At 54.6% G+C, this 27,498-nt stretch overlaps 2 protein-coding genes across 7 annotated transcripts in view; one reads left to right on the top strand and one right to left on the bottom strand.

The window, feature by feature from the left end:
• The first annotated feature begins 279 nt into the window (after positions 1-279).
• On the top strand, positions 280-18,287 carry RAB35 (RAB35, member RAS oncogene family). Of its 2 annotated transcripts, XM_043557750.1 has the most exons (6): positions 280-1,885; positions 7,281-7,331; positions 10,091-10,214; positions 14,318-14,442; positions 14,526-14,650; positions 16,029-18,287. In XM_043557750.1, the coding sequence occupies exons 1-6, from the start codon at positions 1,834-1,836 to the stop codon at positions 16,155-16,157; spliced, it is 606 nt and encodes a 201-aa protein (XP_043413685.1). In that variant the 5' UTR covers positions 280-1,833; the 3' UTR covers positions 16,158-18,287. The 2 variants fall into 2 exon arrangements, with proteins under 2 accessions (XP_043413685.1, XP_043413686.1); XM_043557751.1 differs by lacking the exon at positions 14,526-14,650 and having other exon boundaries at positions 1,668-1,885; positions 16,029-16,135.
• A 622-nt stretch (positions 18,288-18,909) lies between these two features.
• BICDL1 (BICD family like cargo adaptor 1) overlaps positions 18,910-27,498 on the bottom strand; it is a 105,576-nt gene continuing 96,987 nt past the window's right edge. For 4 of the 5 annotated variants that reach the window (XM_043557749.1, XM_043557745.1, XM_043557748.1 and 1 more), the window contains 2 exons: positions 23,243-23,363; positions 18,910-20,443 (listed from right to left, as the gene is read on the bottom strand). In XM_043557749.1, the coding sequence (XP_043413684.1) occupies positions 20,282-20,443; positions 23,243-23,363 (283 nt within the window). In that variant the 3' untranslated portion in view covers positions 18,910-20,281. Of the gene's footprint in view, positions 20,444-22,376; positions 22,486-23,242; positions 23,364-27,498 lie in introns of all 5 variants that reach the window. The other variant, XR_006293886.1, reaches the window with a different exon arrangement.

The raw sequence follows: 27,498 nt of genomic DNA, 5'->3' as shown, positions 1-27,498 counted from the left end.
GACCAAGAAAGATCACTTTTTAAAAATAATTTTTTAAAGTTTGAGAGGGAGAATCTCAAGCAGGCTCTGTGCTGACAGCAGGGCTTGAACCCACGAACCAAGAAAGATCATGACGTGAGCTGAAATCAAGAGACTGAGGCTCAACTGACTGAGCCACCCACGTGCCCCCAAGGACCCCTTTTAAATGGTCATATGAAGTAATTCCTCTCCCAGGTAGTACCTTCAGATTCCAAGCCCATGTTTTTCTGCCATCACCACACTCGATTCTTAGCTCCTGGAAAGAACCCTCAAAACTGGAGTATGACGCTCCATGAGCTGTTCAAGGATCTTCCCTGCAACATTGTTTACATAAAACATTACAAACAACATGAATGCCTATCAATAGCAGAGTGGTTAAAGTACAACCCTATGACCGCGTACCATACCACGCGGTTGTTAAATGACAGAACGTCCAAGCATATTGTTAAAAAGGCAACGTACATACATGTATGTGTTTGCACAGGCACAGAAAATTCATTGAAAGACATTTATTAGTTCAACAAATAGTTCTTAAGCCCTTTAAGGTGTCCAAGGAACTTATTAACAAGAGTTAACTGTGAGGAATGGGTCTGAAGGAAAAACTAATTTGTATTTTTGGGTAAGCTTCTGCACATTTTGTTTTTTAACCATGAGCATTACTTTTTATAAAGTCAACATGTAAGTGATAAAACGAGTGGGAATATTCAACAGATACTTGACGGGAAAGGGACAGAGAGCTATAAGGAACTTAGGGATCTCTGCAATTCTCTAAGCAGGATGGTAGTAGGAGCATCTCCCTTTTAGGGCAGGTGGGAACTAACTCTAAAACTGGAAAAAACTGGAGCTGATGATAAACCCAATCCCGCTTAATTCCTGGCAGCCCAGGTCTTCCTAACCACACGATTTTGAGATATGACTCTGTAGGCGGTGTGAAATCGAAGCCGAGGGAGCTGCCGCTTGGGGCTCCGGATGCAGCTCACAACGGCTCAGCGTCAAGTTGGACGGGACTCTGATTCTGGAACTGCCCTCCCCATTTTACCAAGGAAGCAACGCAGGCTCCAAGGGATCACGGGGCTAGGATGGGATTCAAAGGCCACACTCCTCTCACGCTCCGCTCCGCGGGCGACTCGTGTCCTGCAAAACCGGGCAGCCACCGGGTGCCTGGGCATTCAGTCCGCAGGCCAGGGACCAGCACCTCAACGGCGGCGTCCGTGCGGAAGGGGGCGGAGTGTCCGGGTCCTGGGTCCCGAGAAACCGGGAGCTCGGCGTAAGCCCCGCCCCCAAGGTCACTGCGTGCCTGTCTTTCCGTCTCCGCAGCGCCTGCGGCTCTTGAAGATGAAGGAGTCAGTCCGTCCTGGGCTACGGCCGGGCTTCTCCGGCGCTCTCGGCGTCCTTCACGGCTCCACGGCACCTCCGCTTTCCAAGCACCCGGGGCCGCGGGCGGCTGCGGCGACATTAGCCGACAAGACGTAAGGAAGGCAAGCCCGCGCCCGCGGGCCCTCGCTAAGGCGCCTGCGCGGTGCGGGAGCGCGGAGAGGGCGCGGCTGGCCGCGGCTGCGGCTGCGCAAAGGCGGTGCCAGGAGCTGCGCCTGCGCACTGGCGGGGCGGGGCGGGAAGAAGGGAGGCGGCGGCAGCGGCGGCGGCTGCTGAAGAGGAGGAGGAGGAGGAGGAGGGGGAGCGGAGGGAGGTGTTTCTGTCAGTTCCGGCTGTTTGTTCGGGAAGTGGATCCGCCGCTGCTGAAGCAGCCCGGAGGGAGCTGCGGATCGCGAGGCCAGCACCGACCCCGCCCGCCCGCGCGCTCCTCCCCCGCCCGCCATGGCCCGGGACTACGACCACCTCTTCAAGCTGCTCATCATCGGCGACAGCGGTGAGGGCCGCGGCGGCCGGAGGTGGCGTGGGCCCTGCCGGGCGCGGCCCACGGGGGCCTCGGGGCGGGCGGGCAGGCGGGCGGGGAGGTGCCGGCCCGCGCGGGGCGGGGCTGCCCGGCGGCCGCTGGCCCCAGGGGCGCGCCGAGGGGCTGCGGGCGGCCTGGAGGTGAGGTTGGGGCACCGGGCTGCGGACCGGAGGGGCCGGGCGCGCGGGGCGCGCTGGGGTCGGGGCTGGGGCGCCGGATCCCCTTGCCGCGCCTGCCCCTGTCTCACGTGTGACCTTGGTCAAGTCGCGCGATGTCTGGACTTGGAGAGACCCGGGTTCGAGTTCTGGGACTCCCAGCTTCCTCACTCTGTGACCTTGGGCAAGTTGTTTCGCCTTTCAGAGCCTCAGTTCCCTCATCCGTGAAGTGGGGACTTGCCTCGCTGGGGTGGTATGAGTATTTGATGAGATAAAGCTGGCAAAGAGCTTAGCGCCCAACCCGGTGTAAAGTCAGCTCTAGGTAGATGGTAGCTATTGATGTGATTGTTAGTGCTCTTTGTAAGCCTCAGTTTCTTCCTCTGAAAAATGGGGATATCCCCAGGACTTACCTTTTGGGATTACCTCGCACTGGGCCTGGCACATTCCTGTTGAGTTATTTTGTCTGTATGGTTCTGTTTCCCTATCTGTAAAATGGAGTAATAGTAGGATCTGCCTCACAGGGCTGACTGGAGTATTCAGTGAGATAATGCACACATAGTGTTGGGGACAGTGCCTGGTAGGTAGTGAGTGCTCAGCGCGTGTTTGCTTTTACATACTTGTCTACTAGATGGATATTGGAGGTGGGTCAGCCAATATTACAAAAGGGCTTTGACCATACATACACTCTTGGAGAGCTCCTAGCTCGGTGCACTGCCCCTTCTCCAGGGTCTGGTGCAGTGCTTTGCACCCAGTAGGCGCCTGATACACATTTGTTGAATGAATGAATGAATGAATGAATGTTAAGTATCCTTGTAAAAGATAGGTTGGTTTCTGGGAAAGGGTGGAGGGTTTTAGAGGTGTTTGGAGTGTGGCAGGTAAGCAGGTTTATGGGGTGACCAAGAGGTCAGGGAGGCAGGCCTTGGGAGGTTTATGGGAGCATAGCTGAGGTGCTGGGATTTTATGATGGGGAAGGAGGCTTGGAAACAGGCCAAGTTTATAGACCAGACCTGAGTTGAGTGTGGGCAAGGGAGTTATAGGCAGACGCCAGGTTGGTGGTGGAGCCCATGGATTTTTCAGGAAAGAGGGGACCAATCAAAGGAATTGTAAGACCCTGGGAGGAGTGTTGGGTGACACTGGGCCATGGAAGTGAGTGAGTTTTGGTCTCACTGTGAAGCTAGATTGGGATGTGGTTGGTGGTTTGGATCTGGTGAAAGACGGTTGAGGTTTCTGTGGTGACTGGTGGAAGGGAGAGGTAAGGGGGAAAAGTTAGGAGCCAAGAAGGGAGACACAGAGTAGCTGTGGTCAAGGAAGGAGTTAGATGGGTGGAGGATGGATTCATTGTGGTTTGAATAAAAGAAAACCAGGCAAGCTGCATAGACTCACTCTTGGAGATAGCCTCTGGCATTCCTCAGGGTCCCAAGGCTTAAGCCTTAGCAGGATTTGATTTCAGCCCCGGCCTTGGTTCCCAGGGACTGGGGTGATTTTCTCTCCCTTTTGGAATTAAAGTAAGCCTACTGTGGTCAGGGGTCCCTATCCCTCTGCAAGACATCTAGGGCTTGTGTGTTGATATCCAAAAATGAAAAGCATAAACTCAGCAAGAAGATGCGGCTTGTTGGCTTTTCTCTGTAAAACCCGGGGGATGGTTCTGGCCCCCTTTCTCACAGTCCGTTTTGGCTGGGGTATTGATTTTTCACTCAGAAGTCAGGTGTGGGAGAAGACTCCCTAAGTTACATGCTGGCTCCTAGTTCAGTCTGAGCTTGTAGAACTACGTCGTGTACAGGAGTCAAAGCCGGACGCTTATGAGCCTGGGAGATGGTAGCCATGGAAGTTCGGACTGAGCTTGGCACCTGAGCGAGGAACTGGACGTCGGGCACTGCCCTGGACTGGCTCCTTATGTGGAGGCTTCTTGAAGGTTTATCAAATGATGTCACAGACGCTCATCTGGTTCTCACCCGCTGCCTGTGTGATCTGTCACATAAGGAAACTAAGGCTCAGAGGAGCTGACTTGCCCGAAGTCACACTGCCCGTCACAGGCAAAGCTGGGGTCGATGCACGTTGGTGCTGTACGTGAGCAGCTGGTGTCAGGCCTGGCAAACGAGGGCCCTCGATGAATGTTCGTTTCTTTCCTTATAAATCTAGAATTCTTCCCACTCTGCTACATCGTACACACTTCTGGAATACATTTGCTCATAGTTTGCAGCTCTTTATGGCTAAGGGTCTACGCTTTCTCTTAGGCTCTTCTGACATCACGTCTGATATGTAACAGCATTTCACATGATCGTTGGGGGCAGCCATCCTTATTCTTAGACTCTGGACACTGGAGTGGCTGTCAGAGAACTGGTTAAAGCCTTTTACTTTATAGAGGCGCTCTGAGCTGAGGCTCAGAGAGAGGAAGTGACTTGTCTGAGGTTGTACAGTGAGTCGGTGGCTGAGCCAGGGTTAAAGTTGTGAATGCGTTACTCGAAGGTGTAAGGGTTTCCAACAGTCCAGAACTAAAGCTGAGACAGAGTGGGGCTGAAGGCGGGACTTTTATGGGGGCTTTTTGAGGACCAGAGCGTCTGCGGAGGCCAAGAGGCAGAGAGCAGGGGAGAGCAGTGATGACTGAGAGGGGCCTGTATGGTGTTTGTCGAATAAATCTGTCTCCTGGCTTCCAGGAGGCATTGAGTGCGGGGGCCTGTGCTCTTTGCAGTGTAGAAGGTGATGGGGCTGGGCTGGTTGGGTTTCATGCTGGGTATGGCCCTTGGGAAGCCCTTGACTTCAGCTGTGAAGGTAGACTGGTCACTACCTCTCTCAAGCCAGTGCTGTGGGATGAATGGAAGTAGTGTGTTTTCCCAATGAGGCTTCTTCTGGGGGTATTTAGGAGATGTCATTTCTCAGGGTGGATTTCTCATCCTTTCAAAGGGAAGAGCAATGCCGGAGGTTGGTGTCAGGCCCAAAGCAGCAGTTACTGTGGTGACTGTAGTGGTCTTTCTGCAGCCTGGTGGTTTTCAGCAGCTCTGCAGAGCATAGGGGTGAGTGAAGGGGACTCACAGAGGCCAAGCTGGAGGGTATGTTGCTGCTCCATTGCTTCTTACAGAGAGAACCTCCTCCTTCCCTGTTGTAGGTATCCGGGAGTCACATAAAATTCAAGTTTGAAAAAGGATTCTGCTGCCCCCCCCCCCCCCGCCCCCCGCCAAAAGTTTGAAAAACATTGCTTCGGCATCTGTGAATGCTGCAGTCACAGCATTAGATGGCATAGCTGTCAGTGTGATTGCCATTTGTTTAGTCCTAAATTCATTAAACAGTGCTTTGTTGGTGTCTACTAAGTGCTGGGCCCAGCTTCCAGCTCTGTAAATGTCCAGGGTGAGGGAGGCAAGATCTCCTTCCTAGAGGAACTCACGGCTAGTGGCCTAGACACAGATTTTAGCTGAGTAAGCGGACCAGAGGGCTCCAGGAGGAAGCCAGGGAGCCGGCAGGGCTGATGGGGTGTTGGCGCTGGGCAGAGCGCCGTGAGGGACCCAGCCCAGGACTCGGGCTCTCCTTGGGTTCGGCAGGAAGCCTCGCAGAGGCAGCAATGAGGAAGTGGCTCTGAGCGAGAGCGCTGCAGGCACAGGGCAGCAGGTACGGTGGGTGTAGCACCCGCCTGCTCAGAGCCGCAGCCCCGGCCTGTCTTTGGAAAGGCAAGGCCCAGGTTTGCTCCATGAAACAACTTCTGGGTATCCCTGGACAACTCACTTCTTCATTGAAGAAGTCCCCAGAAGAGATACCAGAGAGGATGTCTGGGGTTGGTTAGCTTTAGAGAAACAGCAGGGGATGGGGGCGGAGGCAGTCTCTGATGAATGCTGTGGGCTCCTCCCCACAAATTTGCACTTAGTTTGGGGGCTCCTGAGACCCTAGTTTAAGATCGCTTCATGTCTGTCATTGGGAGTGCTGCTGCTACAAATCTAAGAGTGAGATGCACGAACCCCTTTGGGATCTTTTTATTTCCACTTCCTGAAAGAGACTCAGGAAGACTCCCCTTGCAGTATGTATTGGAAGGAGCTGTAGAGCCCTGGAGGCGATCCTCCTGGATTCACAGCTCAGCCCCCCTCTTCCCTGCAGAGGCCCTGAAGGCCAGCTGCTTAGCTGCCCAGAGCCTCAGGTACCTTACCTGAAGAGACACAGTGGGAATTACAGGAGCATCAAAGTGCCCACTGGACATGGAACTCTGTGTGTATGGATTCTTTCCTTCTGTGGTCGCTTCACCCAGTTGGCCTTAGGGGTGGCAGGGGTAGGGGATGGGACACGGGGAGACAAAGCAGATGCCCAGGCTAAAGCTGCTGTGTGCTGAAGGAAAGGGAAGCCATGCTTATGGCATTCTGCTTGTTCTCTGAACAAGGATGCCGGGGATGCCACGATAAGTGAAATGGTCTGAGCACACGTGGGCTGTTGGGCTGACAGCTGTAAGGCAGATACTCCTGCCCCATCCATGCAGCTGGCAGTGACCTCAGGGGGAAGATGGCTGGCAGTTGGTTTGTGTTGTCTAGGCCTCCGTTTTCTCACCTGCAAAATGGCCCTGATGATCTCAAAGGTCCCTTCTAGCCCCAGAATTCCTTGGCTCATGCTGTCCACAGACTGAAGCCCCACACACTGTACGCTTTTCTAGGGACCGTGTTTTAGACAGACTTTGGGGCTAGTGTCATTTGGCTAACCTTCTCCCTGCTTTATTTTTGTTCTCTGGTGTCTTCCTCTGGGTTTCATCAGCACAGGGCCTGGGCATGAGCCCCTTTCTCATCTCTCCCCAGGGGATTTGGGACAGCTTATCTCACACCAGCACAGAGGAAAAGGTCAGAGATTGGGTGGGAGAGATGTTCTTGGTGTGTGGCCGGTTTGGGAGATAAAAGCAGGATTGTGGTGGGAGATGGGTCTGTTGAACTGCTCCTTTTTTTTTTTTTTTTTTTTTTTTTTAAAGTTTATTTATTTGAGAGAACCCGCACAGGCTCAAGTGGAGGAAGGGCAGAGAGGGAGGGAGAGAATCCCAAGGAGGCTCCACACTGTCAGCGCAGAGCCCGACCTGGAGCTTGATCCCACGAACTGAGATCATGACCTGAGCCGAGATCATGGAGTTGGACACTTAACTGACAGAGCCACCCAAGCAGGCGCCCCTAGCACTTGGGTGCCATCTCCCTGAAGGACTGACTGGGTTAGAGGGAGGGACCCGTGCCCCCTCTCATCTCCTGCGTTCTCTCTTGCAGGTGTGGGCAAGAGCAGTTTACTGTTACGTTTTGCAGACAACACTTTCTCAGGTGAGTGTGCCCCTGGGGTGCTGCTGGGTATATTGGGTTTGAGATTCCTTTTCCAGTCTGTTTTGTCCAAAAAATCCTTTTGTAGGCCTATCCCTTTTCTACCCAGAGACTTTCTGTGCCCCAACATTTAAGAAAGTAAAAAAAGTTAAATACTATGAGTTAGCACGTGCCTGTGTAAAATTTCAAATAGTGAGGTGAAGAATGAAAGCTATCCCTTCCCGTGCCCCTGCTCCGGTACCCTGGTAGCCTCTGTCCAGCATGGTGTGTGTCTTTCGGACTTTTTTCTTTTTTTTAACTCCACATGTGGTGGGTCAGCAACCGGCCTTCCCTTCAGCATATCCAGGACCATCCTTCCCCATCTCTAGCAGACCTCTGGTTCATCATTCATCAGCAGCGCTCTCGATATGTGCGTGCCTTCTGGCTGCTTCTATTTTAAGTGACGCATTGGCTGGGATGCACTGTGTGTTTATCCTTGTATAGAAGTGGAGTGACTAGGTCAGGGGGTATATGCATTGAAAACTGCCAACTTGTCTTTCAAAGGAGTGCTAAGTGACGGTACCCCTGAAGGGGTCAAAAGTGCCCCTTGTCAATTCTGACTTTTTGCCAAGAGGCAAAAAGTGTTATCATTTAAATTTGTATTTTCCTGATCACTGGTGAGGTTGGACATGTTTTTGTTTGTTGAATACGTCAGGTTCATTGCAGAGGCTTCAGCTTGGTCTCTCTGATCAAGGACTGAATGTGACTCTGTTGTTGAGAATCCATACGCTGTGGCTGGGTGCCGAGCTACAGTTAGGAAGTGATTAATTACATGGCTGACACTTCCCTCCTGGTGGAGAGGTGGGTTTCTCCAGACAGCAGCCCTTCAGCACCACTGGTGCTGTGATGATGGCTAGGGCCGTCTTCCTGTGTGACCGAGTCTCCGCTCATCTGTAAAATGGGACTGCTCGTCGTTCCTCCCACAGAGGGTTATGGCGAGACGTCACGAGTCCTGGTGCCTGGACTAAGTAACACTCAAGAAGTAGCAGTGGTTGGTTGTCGCTGTATTTTCTGTTCCAGAGCGGTAACTGCTGGGCCCTTGCTCATGTCTGGGAGCACCTCTCTTGCTCCTGTGTGCCTCGTGCTCCACCCCCCAGGCCCTTTCAGCTCTCGTCTCCTATCCAGTCTCTCTCCTATTTCCACCACCAGTGTCCTAGCTGAGACCGTTGTTGTTTTGTCTAAAGTGTTACAGCAGCTTCTGCCCACCCCATACCCGATGGCTCAGTCCATCGTGGCTCTGGCAGGGTCTTTCCCGTGTTTGAAAGCCTCAGCAGCCTTCTCATGTGGGCAGTTTCTACCAGCGTTTCCCCACATGGGCACCATTCATCTTGGGGCCCTGTGGTTCCTTGTGGGAGGTGCTGTCCTGTGCATAAGGATGGATGTCAAGCAGCATCCCTGGGCTCTCTGCCCACTAGGTGCTGGGAGCACTGCCCACCCCCTTCCCCGCCCCCCCCCTTCCCCGCCCCCCCCCCCCCCCCCCCCCCCCCCCCCCCCCCCCCCCCCCCCCCCCCCCCCCCCCCCCCCCTCCCCCTGCAGCTTCTCTCAACCTTGGAAATTGTGCCTGTTGTTTCAAGCCAGGCCTAAGTGTGACTACCTCTCCAAAGCCTTCCTTGATTTCTACCCCACCCTGCACTTTGACCCCTCCTATACACTTGTCACACCCCATATTGTCAGGTGTGTGTGTGTGTGCGTCTTGTCTGCAGCACTGCGTTACACAGGAAGCCCCAAGCGGAGTGTGAATGTGTGCTCTTCATCATCCTGGATGGGAATGTGACGTTGGCTAGATTTTTTCTTCAACTCAGTCTTTCACACAGATGCCCAAAGAGAACTATTTACAATGTGGTTCATGCTCTGATTCAAACCCTTCAGTGCCTCCCTGCCACACACAAGAGAAAGTCCAAGCTTGCGAAAATGGCACAAAAGCCCTGAGATCTGGCCTCGCGTCCCCCTACCTGCTTCCCACCACGTGCTTGACCTCATGTGACACCCTCTTCCCCCTTGCTGTTGCTATTTTTGTGATTATCTCCTTTGCCTAGAGCAGTGTTTTCCAAAACACAGGTCATGACTTGTGTGTTAGGAAGTCAATGTTGTGGGTCATTTACAGCATTTGGAGCGGCACAGAAAAAAAACCCGGAGTGTGTCCTGGGTGCTCCTCCACTCTCAGGCCACTGCTAACATGTCCGCGCCAGCCCCTCTAACGAAAGGAGCCTGTCTCCTCCCGTCTCCTCCCGGTTTTACTTCCTTTGTGGTGCTCATCACTGTTGAAATTGCCTTCCTTATCACTTTGTTTTATTGTATCCTGTCTCTTGCCCTCACCTCCACTGAGGGCTCCATCTGGATGTGGACCTTGGTGTTTTTTTTGTTTTTTTTGTTTTGTAAGTTTATTAATTTATTTTGAGAGAGAGGGCAAGCAGGGAAGGGGCAGAGAGAGAATCCCAAGCTGACTCTGTGCTGTCTGCCCAGAGCCCGACACAGGGCTTGATCTCACCAACCGTAAGATCATGACCTGAGCTGAAATCTAGTCGGATGCTTAATTGACTGAGCCACCCAGGCACCCCCAGACCTTGAATTTCTTCTTGTTCAGGGCTGTGTCCCTGGGGCCGCAAAAGTGCTGGGCACAAAGAGTGAGTAGGGAGGGATTGCGGAGGCCAGAGTCACCCGTGCAGGTGAAGACACGTCTGACGGGCACCCTGTGGGCCTTGCTAATGTGCGTGTGTGTGCAGGCAGCTACATCACCACAATCGGAGTGGATTTCAAGATTCGGACTGTGGAGATCAATGGGGAGAAAGTGAAGCTGCAGATCTGGGACACGGCCGGGCAGGAACGCTTCCGCACCATCACCTCCACGTGAGTCAGGCCGGCCCAGTCCCCTTCCGACTCTTCGCCACCTACACTCAGATGCAGTGTCAGGTGTCCCAAGTCATAGAGATGTCCCTGAGATGGGCCCTTGAGCTGTCCAGAGGGGGTTCCGGACTGGCTGCAGTTGCTGGCGTTTGGTTGGGGGGGTGGTGGGGAATGAGGTACAGCTGCTGCCAGTGGCTTTGGGCCCTGGCTCTGGGGCTGGCAGGAGAGACCAGCTGGTCAGCTTACCCTCTGGCTTTCAGTTCCTTTGTATGGAAAATGGGATAACAGCGATGCTGGCTTCCTAGGTGGTCAGATGCTTAATGAGTTACTCTTGTTAGGTGCCAGCTGTGACAGGCTGGGTTGCTGTGCAGGCTCCTGTCACCTGTTTGACTTCTTCGAGGAGGCTTCTCTCCATTGAGAAGTCTGGAAGGGCACTGGTACAGAGGAGGCCGTTGTGAGGCCTCTCCTCTGCCTCCCCAAAGCCATTACTGGGAACCTGGCTCCCCCAGTGGATTGCCTGTCTTTGCTGCTGCTGTAGTCCTTAGCTGTGAACACGAGGGGAACCCAGCTGGAGCGCCAGACAGCAGGGGTCCTATAAAGGGGGTCTTGGTTCTCGGGCCGTTAGTAGAAAAGGTTCCAGGAAGGAGCAGGGCTTTGAAGACAGTTCAGAATTTATATTTCTGTTCTACTGTGTGACCTTGGGCAAGTTGCCTAAACTCTCTGTGCTTCAGTTTTCCAGAGGGTCTTGCCTTAGAATTTGCTTTAATGCTGCATCCTGTGTGCCACGTCCTCTGTGCTTGGGCTTCACATGGATGATCCCGTTGAGCTTTCTGTAGTCGGTGCCATTATCTTCCCCATTTTACGGATGAGGGAACTTCTGAGAGGGTCCCGCCCTCAGCAAGCACAGAGCCTGAGCTCCATGCTGTGGTTTGTGCAGAGTAGGAGCGCGTGTCCGGCGTGTGGTATCGCTTCTTTGGTAGGCCTCTCCTTTGTCTCCCCCCAGAGGTTCCAGTGGAGAGGGAGTGTTGGGGGACTCTCAGGGGTGCTGGCTAGGCAGGGAGAGGGGGCTATGCCAGTGGGTGGGTGGCCCTGGTTCGAGGTGCTGGAGCCCGAGCAGACCCTGAGCAGGAGGGGCTTCTGTCCCTGGGTCAGCCGTGGTTGAGCACCTTTGTGCCATGGCCTGTGACTCCCCAGACCCCACGGGTCCCCGGTTCTGGGGCTGCCCAGTACAGCTCTCTGACTACTTGCTAGTGAGCTGCCTGAGTCCCCATGTGTTGTAGCAACTGCCAGCAAGACCTTAAGGAGGGCAGCCAGGGTCAAGGCTCCTTGGGGTAGAATGGACGTCACGGGCAGCCCAAGCGTCCGTCCAGACCTGCACGAGACTTCTTTTGTGGGTCAGGAGGCCTGCGCACTGACCCCACATGTCTTTACTCTGAGCTGGGATTTTACCTAGTCCATTTCACTTAATCTCGAATAAAGGGTCCTGTGATTATGTCCATTTTATGGACAAGAAAGCTGAGGCCCAGAGAGGGTAAAGTAATTTAGTTTGGTTGGTTAGTCAGGAGTTAAATTGAGGTCCATTTGATGCCAAAGCTCTCGCCTTCTCGTTCAGTCCGCGGCCCTGTACTCTGCCGGCTCCCACCCCGAGGGACTGGGGCTGAGGCAGATGATCTGGTGTCTCCACTCAGGAAACTCGGGGTGACTGATAATCCTGGGCCCGTAGCCATGAGAAGGGCTTCGGGCAGGGCAGTGGGCTGGGGTGCAGAGGAGCCCCCGACCTCCGTGAGGTCAGCTCCCTCCAGGGCGCGGTGGGAAGAGGGTGAGCTGTTGGGGACGCTGGAGCTGCCCAGCTGCCCAGGGGCAGTGTGTGTGTGTGTTTCGGGGTGCTCGAGAAGGGGGCGGCGCTGCATGGTGGTGGCCGGTGGGCACCGGCTCAGCCCCTGCTGGCCGCCTTGCCCGTCTGGGGAAGCTGGGGAAGCTCCATCGTGTGGTCCCCTCCTCTGTGCCGCAGGCCATGCCGAGGGGCCACAGAAAGACCTGATGAGGGTGAGGGTGGCAGGTGAAGAAGGGAGGAGTCTTGGAAGAGTTCAGGAGTTGTTCTCAGGAACTGGGGCCGTGACCTTTTCGGAGTCAGGGCATGAAAAGAGAAACTAAAACTGCATCCTGTCCGCCTGGCGAGGAGCCCTGTTGTCATCGTTTCTTCTGTCTTGGCAGTGAGGGTCTGCCAACCTGTGAGGCGCGACTGGGGCGCAGGTTGGGGAGGGACGGTGAGGTGACCAGGAAGGGAAGCCCCTCTGGTACCTGTGGCCTTGGACTGGGAGTCAGACCCAGACACTGTGACTTCAGTAGGTCACTCCACTCAGCCACACATCTTCATTGGTAAAATGGCGACCCTCCTGTTTGTCCTACCAGGTTGCTGCGAAGATGAATAGAGCGGTGGATGCAGAGTGCTGGGTGCTGTGCCGGCCACAGAGCTGAATGGAGGTGGCGGGGGCGGGGGTGCTTTTTTTTTTTTTTTTTCTTTTTTTTTTTATCAGTGGCAGTGATGACAGGAGGCCCAGAAACACTGGTGCCCGCCTTGTCAGAGCTCATCCTCAGACTAGTTTCTCGCTCTCCGATAAAGCCCCTTTCAGCATTTTTTGGCATCTTCAGTAGTCCAGCACAGAGCGCTCGGAAACGTGTTCCCCTGCTCGCACTACCTCTGCTGGCAGGGGACAGTTGTCTGTCGCCCTGGTCCCGGTGTGCACCCCTGCCCAGTCGGGTGATGCTCCCAGCAGTGGCTGCTGAGAGCTGGTCTGAGGGCGTGGCACCTGCACGGCTTGCCTGTCCGCCTGGCTGGGCTCCCAGGGCAGGGGTGGAGAGATGGGGCAGGGGACATGAGCTGGGCTGGACCCCAGAGCACGGCACGGCCTGCCTCTGCTCGCGGCTCGGGAAAGCTGCCTTCACTGCTGCCTTGCGTGCTGTTCCCGTGGTTTTCTTCCATCTGTTTGAGGGGTCCCAGCTTGTCACCGAAGGAATAGTAATGATGGTAAAGAGGCACCATCCCCTGGCCGTTGACTGTCAACCAGCCCTTGTGAAAACACAAAGTATCTTCTTTATTCCTCATACCATCTCAAGAGGGAGTACTGATATGTCCATTTCATAGTTGAGGAAACAGGCACACTGAGGTGCATGCAGTAACCTTCCCGGGGTCCCGCGGCCTTTCAGAGATGGAGCCAGGGTAGCCTCTGTCCTGTGACAGGGCCTAGAAAGTGAAGAGGTGGTCAGAGTGCCGGCGAGCGGGTACCGAGAACGTGGCTGCACCCGCACTGTGGCCAGCTCCCTCCTAAGGCTGTGGTGCGGGAGGAGCTGTTCTCCCACAGCCTGGCCAAGTGCTCAGCCCGGATAAGGCCTGGAGTCGCATGGGGTCAACGTCCTCCGTCCATCTGACCCGTGTAAATGAATGGGGTCGCTCTGTCTGGAGGGGAATGTTTATGTCCGCCTGCCTTTCAGACCTGGCTGACCTCAGGCCGTGGGGTCTGCACATTTGGATGGTGGCACGTCCGGGACACCCTCTTCCCAGCTGTGCCCAGATACCTTGTTTCCATGCTCTCTCTGCCACCGGCAGGGATGAGCCCAAAGTGGTGGAAGGGAGGGGTCCACCTGCCCCCAGAGGAGTGAATGAGATGTTGGCTTCACAAATTGTGTCTTCTTGGAATGGCACCTAAGGTTTGAGGAGAGAAAATCTTTGAATGTTAAAACAAGGATGGTGAGGATACGATATCAAACACAAAGATTACTTGCATTTTAAACATAAAACAAGAACTTCAAAGAAGTTTCAGGCTGGTGGCAGAGTCAAACAACTTGATTGGCCACCTCGGGGCCACTCCCTACTCACTGGTGCCTTGGGGACAAGCGGGAGGACCGGTGTTGCGGAGTGTCCCGGTTGGGGCACGGTTCCAGGATGTCAGCTGAGGTCAGATGGAAGGCAGATGCTGGGGGTCTTACAGGAAAGCATTTGTCCATCACCATTTCCCTGGCCACTGTCCAGGTGTGGGCGGGCGGGTCTTAGTGAAGAGACTGTTCTGGTCTAGGCTGAAGCTCTGACACAGATCCTGATCCTACAGGTATTATCGGGGGACCCACGGGGTCATCGTGGTTTATGATGTCACCAGTGCTGAGTCCTTTGTCAACGTCAAGCGGTGGCTTCATGAAATCAACCAAAACTGTGATGACGTGTGCCGGATATTAGGTGAGGCTGGACCCCCTGGGCGAGGGGCATGGAGGGCGGCAGGGAGCCCTGCAGGGCCGGGCTGACTTTGCTTTGCCTTGAAGTGGGGAATAAGAACGACGACCCTGAGCGGAAGGTGGTGGAAACAGAAGATGCCTACAAATTCGCAGGGCAGATGGGGATCCAGTTGTTTGAGACCAGCGCTAAGGAGAACGTCAATGTGGAAGAGGTAAGGCCTGGGCCGGGGCGGCAACGGGGGAGGGAGTGAGGCCCAACTCTGTCCCGCCACAGCCCTCCTCTCTCTGCTTCTAGCCTGCCCAGAGTCCCAGGTGGCTGACAGAAAACATCATAGTAACTGCCGTTTGTTGGTACCCTACTGTGTGCCTGCTGCATGCGTTATGCTAGGCCCTTTACAGGTGGTGTTAGCTCATATCTCAACAGGCCTCAGACGTAAGTTACTTCCACATTTTATATAGGAAGCTGAGGTTCCAAATTGAGGAATATCCCCCAACTTGTAAGAGGCCAAGACCAGTCCCACACCCCAGCCATGCATGGTTCCCATTCAGTCGTCTGCCTCGCTGCCCTCCCCGGCCCCACCACTGGTACCTCTTCCTGTTCTCAAGGCTTTCCTTAGGGCCTCGGCCTCCCGGCAGACACCCAATTGTTTTCCTGTGGCCTCCAGAGTTCAGGTTGGCACCTGCTGCGAGCCCCCCCAGAGGCTCCCAGGGATGCACATCCCCCGCAGAGCAGTTGAGCCTCCGGCCAGAGGCAGCTTCGCTTCTGCTAGGCCTGCTGGAGAGTGGTTGGGAGTCTGTGTTAGAAAAGTGGGACCTTTAGCCACAAGCGCAGGCCAGGCATGCTCGTAGCTTCGGGTGAGTCCCGCCCCACAGTGTGTGTCTGGAGACCCAGGGATGCCAGGATCCCCACTGCTTCCCAGACACTGACCGCACAATGGCAGGGAGCCTAGGCGTGTCAAAGTCGGGTTTGGGATCATAGTATGGGGTCCTTTCTGCGTGACCTTGGGCAGTGATGTAACCTGTCCAGGTTCCACCTGTCCCTCCTGTAGGTCAGGGTGGGGTGAGAGTCGTTCTCCCCCACCCCTAGGTTTTGAGGAGTAACAAGCAGATTATGACAAGTGCTTGGTACCTTTCCTGGCAGTGTGGAGGAGAGGACTGCGGGCGGGCAGGTGGGGTTCCACTGGGTCCTGGCACCACAAGGACATCTTGGGATGGTCCGGGGAAGGTTCTAGGTGGGATGTACAGTGACACGGCATGGAGTGGGCAGGCTCTGGGTCCATCTGGCCTGTCACCAGAACAGGTGTCTTGTCCGAAGATTCTAGCTGGAGAGGTTCTTTCTCTTTTTTTAAAAGAAAGACTGGAAAATCCCCGAGATTGACTTCCCCAAGACACAGCTCATGGGGCTTTGATGTTCCTTTTTGACCTTTAGCAAATCCTAGGAAGCATTTGAGGATGTACATATACAACAACCTCACGAGTAGAAATAGGAAGCTGGGCCCAGGAGGTGGCCGTGCTGGCCAGCAGAGGCGGCACAGTGACAGGGCCTCCTCGCCGACTGTGAGGCCCACCCTGTCTCTTTCATCCTCACAGATGTTCAACTGCATCACAGAACTGGTCCTCCGAGCAAAGAAAGACAACTTAGCGAAACAGCAGCAGCAACAACAGAACGACGTGGTGAAGCTCACGAAGAACAGTAAACGAAAGAAACGCTGCTGCTAATAGCCCACCCAGCCCACTGCAGAGACTGCGCTGCGGCCGCTCCCCGGCCCGAGGCCCGCAGGGCTCCTCGGGGACAGTCTCAGTTTCGTGCCGTTATTTAAAGAATTCTCTCCACGTTTTTGTATTGGGAGGCGCCATTGGCACTTCCTCCCCTCCCCCTCTTGAGTGCCAAGAAGGTGTTGGACGACCTGCCCTTCCCTTCTGGTGCCCCTACCCCCCCCCCCCGCCCCTCCCTCCACCCCCCACCCCACCAGCCAAGGCACCTGGGCCTGGAGAGGACGCTGCCAGCTGAGCGGACTGATTAACCAGAGTTTGTACATAATGTATATTGCTTTAACCAGCCGCATCACCCTCGTCCTGCTCTGGCTTTTGCCTCCTTAATGCCAGCCTGCTGCAATAGACCCTCCCCTCCCCTCCCCATACCATCTACTGCCAGCCACCTCCCGAGGAGACAAGATTGAGATCTAGCCACATCTTTTGCCAACCTGGGCTGGTGGAGTGGGCCTTCCATGTTACTTGTTCTCGCCTACAGGCCACTGGCTTCTGCCTCCGGCACGTAGGGTCTCCCCTGTTTCCGGGGCCTGTGCCGAGTCTCTTCCCAAGCCAGCTCCCTTCCCTCCCCACCCCGCCCCCGTAACCATCCAGGCAGGCAGCTGGGGCAAAGCCCAGCCTCAAGGTAGGCCTGGGGGTTCCCATTAGAGGCCTAGCCTTTTGGTTTGCAGAAAGAGTTGCTCCTGCCTTTTGGTCACCAGGTCTCTTGTCCTGCCTTCTAGATGCCTCTGAATTACAAACCCAGGGGAGCCATGGCTTTTAATTTTTACCAACCTGTTTCAGTTCCAACAGAAAGGTAGGGGTGTGTTTGTGCAGGGATGGGGCTTGCAGAGGTGCTGAGGAGCATTATTTTACAGATAAAATGAAGGCAAATCAAATGGGTTAAGTTCCTCACACTTTCTCTTCCTGAGGTTTGGTTGGCACAGCAGCAAAAATTGCGGCCTCCGCGCTTCGGGTCTGGTGGTTTTGGAAGAGCTGAATGGCTTCCTGGCGCTGAAGCTGGCTCCTGGCAGAGCAGCTTTGCCTCCCAGGCTGTTCTTGATGGGAAAGGAGACCGCACCTCCCACCCCGTCTGTCGGCCTAGGGCTTTCCACCGACTTCCTGGGTCTCCGTTGCGGCACCAGGCACCTTCGAATCTGAGTGGGTGCCAGGGGCTGCTGGACTGTGGGGACATCGCCTCGGAGGTGGACGGCAGGCAGCCTTGGAGCAGTGACAGAACTGTTTTAATACAAAGGCAGCATGAAGATTTCTTAGCGGGTGGGAAGGAATGGCAGCCGGGGCTGGGAGCCAGCCAGCTTTGATCCTGGTTCCCTGGAGGAAAAAGCCAGGGTCATCTGCACTTGATTACTGTCCCTCGTGGGACACTTCATCATTCACCTTTCCCCTAAAAGGATCACGTAACCTGGGAATAATTTATTTCAACACCATGATGTGTTTTGTTGGATTTCCTTTCCTAGGCGATTTTCCAGGCAAAGCCCTGACTGGACAATCACATCACACTGCAGATTTTCCATGTTAACACTGTCGATGGGTTTTTAATCAATAAAAACGGGGGGTTTCTTCTGACCTGTCCCTCCACTTCCCCAGACTGCCAAAAGCCTGTGCTTGCATGGCCAGGCCCTCGCTGGAGCCGCCTGCAGAGGTGGGGGAGCCCTGGGCCTGGGGGAGCCGTGCTGTGCAGCGTGGCCACCCTGAATGACCACAGTCCTGTGGGGGAGGGTGGGCAGCACTCACGTGACGTCAGTGTGGCAGTGCTTGCAGATTCAAGCAATAAGGGCAAGGGGTCCTGGATGTTTCCAGCCCAGGCAAGAAGGCACCGTGGCTCTGGCAACTGGCTGTCCAGACCCAGGTGGTGGGGTGATTTTGGTGACGACGGTGTGCCTGTCCCACTGAGTGTTGCACGCATGAATGGGGGGTGGGGGTGGGGGATTCACAGGGCTAGACCGACGTCCTGGTGGACCTGATGTGAAATTCCTGTCGAACAAAACTTTTAAATGGTTTGCTAGGATTATTTCTGTATTGAAAGTTTCTAATTATGCTTTTTAAAAAAATACTAAAAATAAAGGTTCAAGCTGCCAAGTTTTCTTCCAGGATCTATTTCCTCTCCTCCAGCTGTGCTCTGGGTGGGCCCGGTTTCTTCCCGCCCTCTGGATCCAGCTCTTGTTTGTTCTGGTCGGAGTCCAGCACAGGTGCCTTTTGAAGCCCAGGGATGCTTTCAGAAGCCAAGTTTGCTTTCTCCACAAAAGGCTGGTCCAGGTTGAGCAGCTCCTCTGGTGTGATGCACAGGTGGGAAGCGCATGTGGGACGATGCCCCGGGAAGTGCCGTGTTCATTCCCCACGTGCCTGGAAGGATGCAGCAGTGATTTCTTTCTGGCTTGGTTTCTGGCGAGCTGCAGGGCCCACTCAAGGCTTGGGGAGCAGTGCTGGCGGGGCCTGCCCTTAGCCGGGCAGCTGTAGCGCTGGCGGGGCGCCCGGGCCCCGGGCTGGCGTGGAGGCGGTCCCCACAGGGCTGTCACAGACAGGATGCCCCTTCCTGGCCGGATCCACCCACCGGTCACGCCAACATGGGAGGTGAGCTCCCTTGTGCGTGAAGGACTCACTAGTGCCTCTACCACCACAGCCAGCTGGCGGCGCTTCTGAAATGTGAGCTGCGTTCCGCCCAGACAAGCCCTCCAGGTACCCAATGATGGAGGCGGGAGGCTCTGTAGAAATTCATTTTATTCTTAGACTATTTTCAAAAGAAGCAGTGGTGTGCTGTTTTTCTAAAAATATGCCTTTATAGATTTATATAGAATATGTATATTATAAAATCCATACATGTATTTACATGATTGCTACATACAAAATTACAGCACTGTGGTATGTACATATCTATAGGTACATTCTTTCCGCTCGTCCCTGCTGTGCTTTTCCCGTGTGCGGGAGGGAGATGATCCTTTGTAAAGCAGCTTGCGGGCTGACTCAGCCTGGGGTGCCTCTGAGTGAGGGCCTCAGCAGAGAAGGTGGGATGGCTGCTGAGGAAGGAGCAGAAGCAGCAGGCTGCAGGATTCATCCTTCTGCAGGCCTGGCGGGCAGTATCTGGAGGCAGATGCCCTGTGGTGCCAGTGCTGCCCTTGAGGTGGAGGTGGCTGACTGCAGACCCCTCTGGGGCCACTGTGGCCTGGACTCGCTCGGCTGAGCCAACACCTTGTGTGTGTGAGGGGAGCAGGGGGCCCCCGGAAGAGGAGACCCCCTCCTCGCTCTAGCCCCATGATGGGGAAAGGGCTGGATTGGCTAAAGCCTGCAGAGGGCCCATGAGAACACTGGCTGGCCTGGAGGCCAGGGAGGAAGAACAGTGGCGGCCAGCAGGGCAGGGCCCTTCCTTCTGAGCTCGGGATGGCATCAGCCAAGCCCTGCTGAGGCCCATCCAGGCCGAGTGCGAGAGGAGAGCCCCCGGCCATCGGGCCCTGCAGGCTGGGCCTCCTGCCACAGAGGTGCTCTGGGCAGAGGTGCATGCACGTGGGTGAGGAGCCGCTTCCCCCTTTACTCCCTGGGCCAGAGGCTGGGGAGTGGGGGGTGGAGAGACGGAGGCTTAGCCATGGGCCCGGTGTCCTGTAGGCACCAGGCCCCCACAGCTCAGGCCAGCTGGGGGCCACGACAGCCTCCTGAGGCATGCAGAGAACAGCCTCCATTCCTTCTGTTCCCCGTATTCTAAAATTGGGGGGGGGTGGGGCGCAGCAGTGCCTGGGGTTGGATTCGGGAGCCACTGAGGGGTGGGCTGCGATCCACTGGGTCTGAGTGGCAGAGCCCAAGCAAGGGCCCGCTCTGGAGACAGCCTGAGCCCCGCTCAACGACAGCGGATCCGGGGGAAGCCCAGGCTGGGTGTGGCCTGGCAGTGGGGACAGGGCTTGCCGCCTGTCCCTCTGCTGAGGGCAGCCTTCAGAGGCCGAGTGGGCCCTCCCAGACGACTCGGCCCCGGTGTAGGTGGGCAGTGCGGCCGCCGAGCTGGCCCAGGGGAGCCCTCGTGCAAGCACCCCATTTCAGTCACCTCTAGTCCAAAGTCGCCCGTCCTTGCTGGCCTGACTCCTCCCAGCCTAAGTTTTCCTGAAGAACGAGAAGAGCCGTTTGCCTTCGGTGGTGCTGGGCTCGTCCCCGCGCCCCGCGCCCCGGGCCCCCGAGAGGGCGGCAGCAGGCCGGCTCCGCTCCTTCAGGCGCGTGTCCATCAGCTGCCGGTCAATGACCCTGTGCATGTCATCCTGCAGAGGGCAGAGCGAAGGGGCTGAGCAGGGCTCCGACCTGGTGCCGCGGGGGCAGGGGCGGGGACAGGGAGCAAATGTCAGAAGGATGCAAGATGATGAGGAGGAGGAGGAGGAGGATGGGATGAGACCAGATGAATGAACGGCCACAGCCAGGCCGCCTCGACCAAGAAGACAGCAAATGTAGACATGATGCCCGGATGCACAGGAGCCACTGACCCCTCAGCCTCCTCAGGGCCTGGGGCGTCTCCCTGCTGGCCTTGGCTGCTTGGCGGGCCCCACCGCGGGTCTGGCCCTACTCCAAGCCCAGGGCAGGACAGGCCCGGGCCCACGCTGCTACTTCCCTGTCTCTACCCAGGCCTTGCCTGTGACTGGCCTCCTCTGCCCTGCCTCCTGCGGCCTTGGGGCTGGGTGTCTCTCTCCGGCACCCCTCCCGAGAGGCCCTCCTGAGAGGCCCTAGCATCATGTCGCACGCCAGCTCTCCAGTCCAAAGAGTCAGCCTCAGGGGGCTTCTCTTGTCCCTTTGCCCCCTTCAGGTTACACCAGCTCACACCACTGGTGCCTAGATGCCACTGGCAGCCCCACGCGGCAAGGACACAGGCTCCCAGGTGCTGCCGTCCCCACTGGCGACCCCACGCGGCTGCCCTCTGCTGGCATGGCTCAGCACAGGTGTGGCACAGGCCGCGGGCATCACTATCTTCACTGCCCGCCCTGCTCCAGCTTAGGCCCAGATCTTTGGCTTCTTCACTGGGGCAGCACCCTTCCCCGGTTTGGTAAAGTTGCCTAGAAAATGCCCCCCTCACCTCGACAGCCTTACAGCACAGCATCTAGAGCATCTTTTACCCGCCCTGCCCCCGCCCCCCAGGGGCTTTTGGGCAGAGCAGCTCCACCCTCTCTCCATTCTAGTTATTAGATTCCGATCCTGCACAAGATTCCACTTGACCAAGCATTCTGCCACCGACAAAGTATGAAAACTACTGGCTTAGAAACAAACAGCCCTGTCTAATGAACATCAGCAGGAACGTAACAAGCGTTTGCCTGATCCCTTCACTCCTAAACCCAGTGGGCTCTGGGACGCCTCGGGGCGAGTCAGCGGGCTCGTGTCCTGCCGGAGCACGGGACAGTGAGGGCCCGGGCAGAAGCGGGGCTGGCGCACCCCCCACCCCCCCCCACCTTGTCCATCACCTTCTGCACTCACACCCACGCTGTCACCACGTGGTGTGACACTAACTTCTCTGCAGGTTTCGGTGTGAAACAAAGGGACTTTCCTGACCCCGGCCCCGGGTGGCAGCAAGGGTGGATGTCCTGCTCCCTACCCTTGTCCGTGTCCTGCTCTCCCACTTTCCTCTTTCTTCACACTCAACTTCTTCCAGCGCCTCTCCTCCTCACAGAAATAGGGGGCATGCTCTCTGCCTGAGGTCCCCCTGCCGAATCTTGGGCCCAGTGCCCGGCACTTAGGACATGCTCAGTAAAATCTGTTACGTACGTTGGGAATGTTACAGGGTCCTCCAAACAGAAACTCTTTGAAGTGCCAATGCTTTTTCTGGCAATTGCAAATTGCATTTTTTATATTTTGTAATCCCACAAAATGCATCCCTTTAGAACTTCGTACACACGCATGCATGAACCGCTTATAATTCCACCCCTTCCAGTACTTGTGTGGGCAAAACAGCCCATTTATGAGGAGGGAGCACCAAGAAACCAGGGCTTAGCCAGTCAAAAAGGGGCCGGCCCGGTGGTCCTGGCCTACGAGCTGCATGTTCACTGGATGCGGTGATGGGAGGAGAGCTGCAAATGACGGCATGGCACATGGCATGAGATGACGCCGGACGCTGGCACACACAACACGGTGGGCCACACACAGGAAGGCGGCAGGGTCGGGACTGCAATGGCAGCAGGGTTGGGGTGGGTGGGATGGGGGGGTCGATCTCACCTCAAAGGCAGGAGGGGTGTACAACTAAAGCTGTTGATACGGGAACTGAGAAAGGCCACTAGATCAGAAACCAAAGGAGCCAGATAGTAAAAAGCCCTGAGGAAGCAAACTGTAGCCGGGAGAGAAGAGAGAAGAACAGGGGCTGTAAGCCAGGGGACGGCCAGCTGCTCGTGAGCGAGAGGCTGAGGGGTTAGGGACCATGTCTCTGGGGAAGGGGGCTGTGCTCCTGCAGCCAGCCCCGCAGGGCCCTTGGGGGAATGGTCACTGCTAACCCGTCCCCCAGCCGGGGGTGGGGGTGGCGGGCTCTTTACTGGCCTCCTGAGGATTTCTTGGGGGAGAAACACGAATGGCTACACCCATATCCTGAAATCGTACCACTCGAACCTCATTAACAAAGAGCAAGGACAGCCCTGGCCCAGAGGGGAGCTGTGCTGGGGCTGGGGCAGAGCAGGCCGACGGGACTCTGAACGTGGTGGTCCTAGAGATGACCCAAAGACCCCTTTCCCCCAGGATAGCGCTCTCTGGGAAAATGAAGCTGGCCTTCGAGAAAAGGAAGGGCAGCAGCTGACGAACTACATCCAGTTGTGAATTTCGGTTCCACCATATAGGGTTTCCTGGGCCCTCTGTGTTAATAGCTACTTCTTTCCAGCTAATTTAAACAACACTGGGATGACCAGCTGAAGGAAGCCCCTGCCCCACCGCTCTGGAAGCATCCTCAGGCATTCCTCCCTGGAGACTCACCCACATGCACGGGACCCTCTAGAAACAAACTCTCCTCACACGCTGCTTGGGTTTGAAGACTCCCTCCCACCCCCACTTCCCCCAAGCCCTGTTTTCACTCACCCCAGGGTCTCAGGGCTCTTTACCTGCCACGCCTCAAGCTGCTGTGAGAGGTTCAGTTTCTGCTGAATGGCATCCAGCAACTGGCTGTTCAGTGACATCATGTCCATCTTGCACTTGGCAAGTTCCAGCTCCACAGCATTCTTCCTGAAAACAGACAAGCCAGGGTGAACGTGGGCACCTGGGGTCCACAGGACGAGGAGACAGACTCCGACCTTAAACTCGCAACAAATAGGAGCTGTGACAGTAACCAGGATGTTACTTGCAGAAAGCTGGAAAGTTCACAGCACGGGTTCATATCCATTTTCTCAACTGTTTTGACCACCCGTGGGTGAAGGGAGCCCCTGCCTCCCCATCTCATGGATGAAGAGCAGTTTTGAGAGGAGGATACTGAGGAGGACTGGAACCCAGAGGAGATCAAAGGCCTCACACAGTACTATGAAGTTGCTAATCCTTCCCCAAAAAGGCCAGTCCCCATGAGAGATAAGGCCCTTGTCCTCTTGGCCCCTCCTTTTCACTAGCAATGCCCCCGGCCCAAGGGATCTGTCCTAAAGAGGCCACACATGTGCCAAAGTAGCCACATAGTGGTGGTGACTACAGCCTAGCTAATCATAGTTGCCAACAATTGTTGGCAGAACAATTATATGGTAGAACACAGTCATCACAACCAACCACGACAGTGAATATTCAAACAGTGGGGAAATACGACGTATTGCTGAGTTGGAGAAAAGCACAAGACAAGGTCTGACAGGATACTGGCTTTGTAAAAGAAAAACTGCCTGTGTGTATTTAAAGGTCATACAAAAAAAAAAAAAAAAGTCTACTTGGCTATCTCTGGATGATCGTTGATGGGATCCTACATACTTTTGCATTTTGTATTTTCATAGTTTAATATGTTTCACATATTACTCTGTTTGCCTTTTCCAACATTCTTAAATCATAGTTGTTCAACGCAAAACAAAATTAAATTTTTTCAGGGCTGGGGGAATGGGACTAAAAAATATAAGACACTAACTGAACAGCTTCTGCCAAGGAACACCGGTTGCCCACCTGCCAAACTGGACATTATTTAGCCCCCATTATCAACTGCTACCTTCTGCATTCCCAATGGCAATGCAAAAATGCCTCCATGTACAGGGCCAGCGACCCAGGTGCCCGTCCCAACGACAGCTACAGGACCTGCCTATAGAGGCCTCCTTGCTGGGGTCTCGGACAGGGGCTGCACCAAGGGAAGTGTGGTTGGGAGGTAGGGTAGGTGGGGGGGCCGCCGCCATGACCAGCACTTCCTCTCTGGCCACAAATCTACCCGTCCAGTCACCTCCCCTGACACCTCATGGCTGCAGAACGGCGCCCCGTCCGCCTTTCCCAGGAAAGCCGGTCCAGAGGCTTGCAACACCCCGATCCGCCCACCGCACTGCGGCTGAGGGGCCAGGAGCTGAGGACGTCCAATGAGGGCCGGTGTCTCAGGTCTCAGACGTCTCAGGGAGCCCTGTCACGCCCGCTGCCATTGGCTGGCGGTAAACAGCGGAAATCCTTGCGTGGCACCGGTTGCCATGGACGCCTGCACCCCCCCCCCCCCCCCCCCCCCCCCCCGCGCGCCGGAGACAGCTGCAGCCTCAAGAGTGGCAGGGCATCTGCCAGCAGGTGGCGCCACGAGAAGCCTGGACACCCCAGAATGTGCGGACCAAGGGGCACACAGCGGGGACCCTTCCTTCCAGAAAACCCCGGAAACAAGGCCAGTCTTGCTGACCTCTGCATTCCAGCCTCGGACTGCACTCTAGAGAACATTTGCTCACTAGAGAATCTTGGTGTTTATCATTCACGAGACACCCCAGAGCAGGAGAGCTAAGCTGCAGAGGCCGCTCATCAATATGTTCATCAGAATTTTAAAAAGGAATGCCTCAAACGGCTAGAATTCCTTATTTAAATGAAACCACTAGTAACTGACTTTTTTTTGTTTTTGTTAGGCTGCTAGCCCCACATTTTTGTTTTTAGTGAGGGCCTTTTACCTGCAAGGAGATAAAATCGTTACTTAACTTTTCTGAAACTCATCTACTGTGTGGGATAAAGAACACCTTAATAAGGTTTTTGTAGCCGGTGAAGAGAGGGAAGTTATTTTTCTTGGGGGTTCTCACTCCTCTGACTACACACTAGAATCATGGGGTGGGGGTTGGGGGACACTTTTAACAAGCAGCCCCAAACTAGGCGATTCAGATTGAAATGTTCTGGAGAGGGCCCTGGCATCCACGGTGTTCCCCAGGTGATTCTAAAGTGGTCAGGATGCAGAATCAGAGATGATGTAAATGAAAACCTCTTGTAAAACTCCTAAGGTCCTATACAAAGTATAGGCCACTCCCCACATTTAAATGATTCCTTAGGTCTGTTGTGTCAATTCTGTATACTAAGAGTTTAATTTCTAATGGATAGAAAAAAAGCTATCCTACTGGAGTGATCTAACTGATCTAACTAACACCTTCCCTAAGGGCCAGCCTAATATATAGGGTCCATGAAGGGCAGGGGCCTCACTGCAGAGTTCTCCCTACTCAGCAAGGACAATCTGCAAATCAGCTCCGTTGGTCAGATGCCAGGAGGTTCACTGGGCCTCCTCTGACAAAAGACGAAGACATTCATTTCAAGGTTTTGTGGAGACTTGCTGGCTTCCTCAGTCACCCAGATGTCAGAGCTGGGTTCCACTTACTAAGGGAAGGGGACTGGATAACTCCTGTTCTGTCTTCCCTCCTGTGCCCTGGTACTTTCTCGGGTTGGATCGCCCACCTCCCATGCTGATGGCAGAATATGGTCAGAGCTTGATGTTCAGCTCTCTTCTGCTTGTCCAGCTGAGAGAAGGTGACCAGCCATTCTCTATTTCTAACATTGTTCTGCCTTTTATTCCCAATAGAGGCTTCCACAATTAGCACCTTAATTTTACCATTTTATTCCCTAACTGTATGACACAATTTCACCCTTTGTTATCATAAAAGTATGCTCCCACTCCAAATTATTACACTGCTATTCAAGTATTCACTAATAAATCAAGTATTCACAATACAGTGGCAAAGATGCACAGGTTTGTTTGGGAGCCTTGCGGAACATACTTCCTAAATGGACTGGAAGTTGTCGAGCAGTCGACATAAGGTCCTGGCCAGATAGAAAAAGTAAAACTAATGGAGCTGATGAAATGACTGAAGAGAACAGAAGGAAGGGGACACGTGTGTGTGGAAGGGGAAAGGTGTGGGGAAATTACAATTTTAAAGTCAGAAATCACCTTCTACTTTTTAAAAAGGCATACAGTATCTACTTACAATTTGTTTCAAATGACCTCTTTTTAGTTTCCTGACAAGTAGCCTGGGGTGGTAAGGGGAAAAGGTGTGGGGACAGGAGTCAGGAGGCCAGGGATCACCACTGGCTGTGGTCTTGGGGACAGTGTCTCAATTTCCTCATCTGTAAAAATGGGCATTAAAAATGTCTATTCTTTGCTGTGGCTGGGGGTTAAAGGATGCAGGTGTTTTGTAAACACTAAAGTGACACAGAGGGCAAAATGTGTTGCAAAGGGCTCCATAAGCAGACACATTTTTAGTACCTTTTATCTCTGTACACTCAGCAACTAGGATAGACTGAATGCATGATAACAAATAATTTAAAGGGGAATGGGGAATATGCAAATATGTTTTTTCGCCAATGCACTTCCAAATCTTTTGAATGTAAGAGAATGCATTTCTTCCCTGCTAAAGAAAACCCAAAACATGAATAAAATATGACCAGTTTACTGGAAATGCAGTCGGAGAATGCATCAAACTCAGAATGTAGAAAAGCTCTAGGAGACAAATGATACGTTTCTTTCAAGTGTGACAACTGTACTGTGGTTGTGTGTTTTACAGAAAGTCTTTTTCTTTTCTTGAGTGAGAGAGAGAGAGAGAGAGAGAGAAAGAGAGAGAGAGAGACAGAACATGAGTGCACACCGGCAGGGAAAGGGCAGAGGGAGAAGGAGAGAATCCCAAGCAGGCTCCATGCCCAGTGTGAGATCATGACCTGAACCAAAATCCAGACTCGGACATTCAACCAACTGAGCCACCCAGACGCCCCAGAAAGTCTTTTTCTGGTGGATATCCACACAGAAGTGTTTATGGATGAGATGCTAAAGTATCTTGTGATGTGCTTTCATACAGTCCAGTGGGGGTGGTGGTGGACGAAGTGGGTGGGGATATAGATGAAACAGTACTGGCCATCTGCTGATTGGGGTTGAAACCAAAAGACAGGAAGTTAGGGATTCATCTTGTTTCTA

Source organism: Prionailurus bengalensis, chromosome D3 (assembly GCF_016509475.1).
Source record: "Prionailurus bengalensis isolate Pbe53 chromosome D3, Fcat_Pben_1.1_paternal_pri, whole genome shotgun sequence".
Classification (NCBI taxonomy): Eukaryota; Metazoa; Chordata; class Mammalia; order Carnivora; family Felidae; genus Prionailurus; species Prionailurus bengalensis.
The sequence above is the reverse complement of the archived record's forward strand: the minus strand, read 5'-3'. Positions and strand labels throughout refer to the sequence as shown.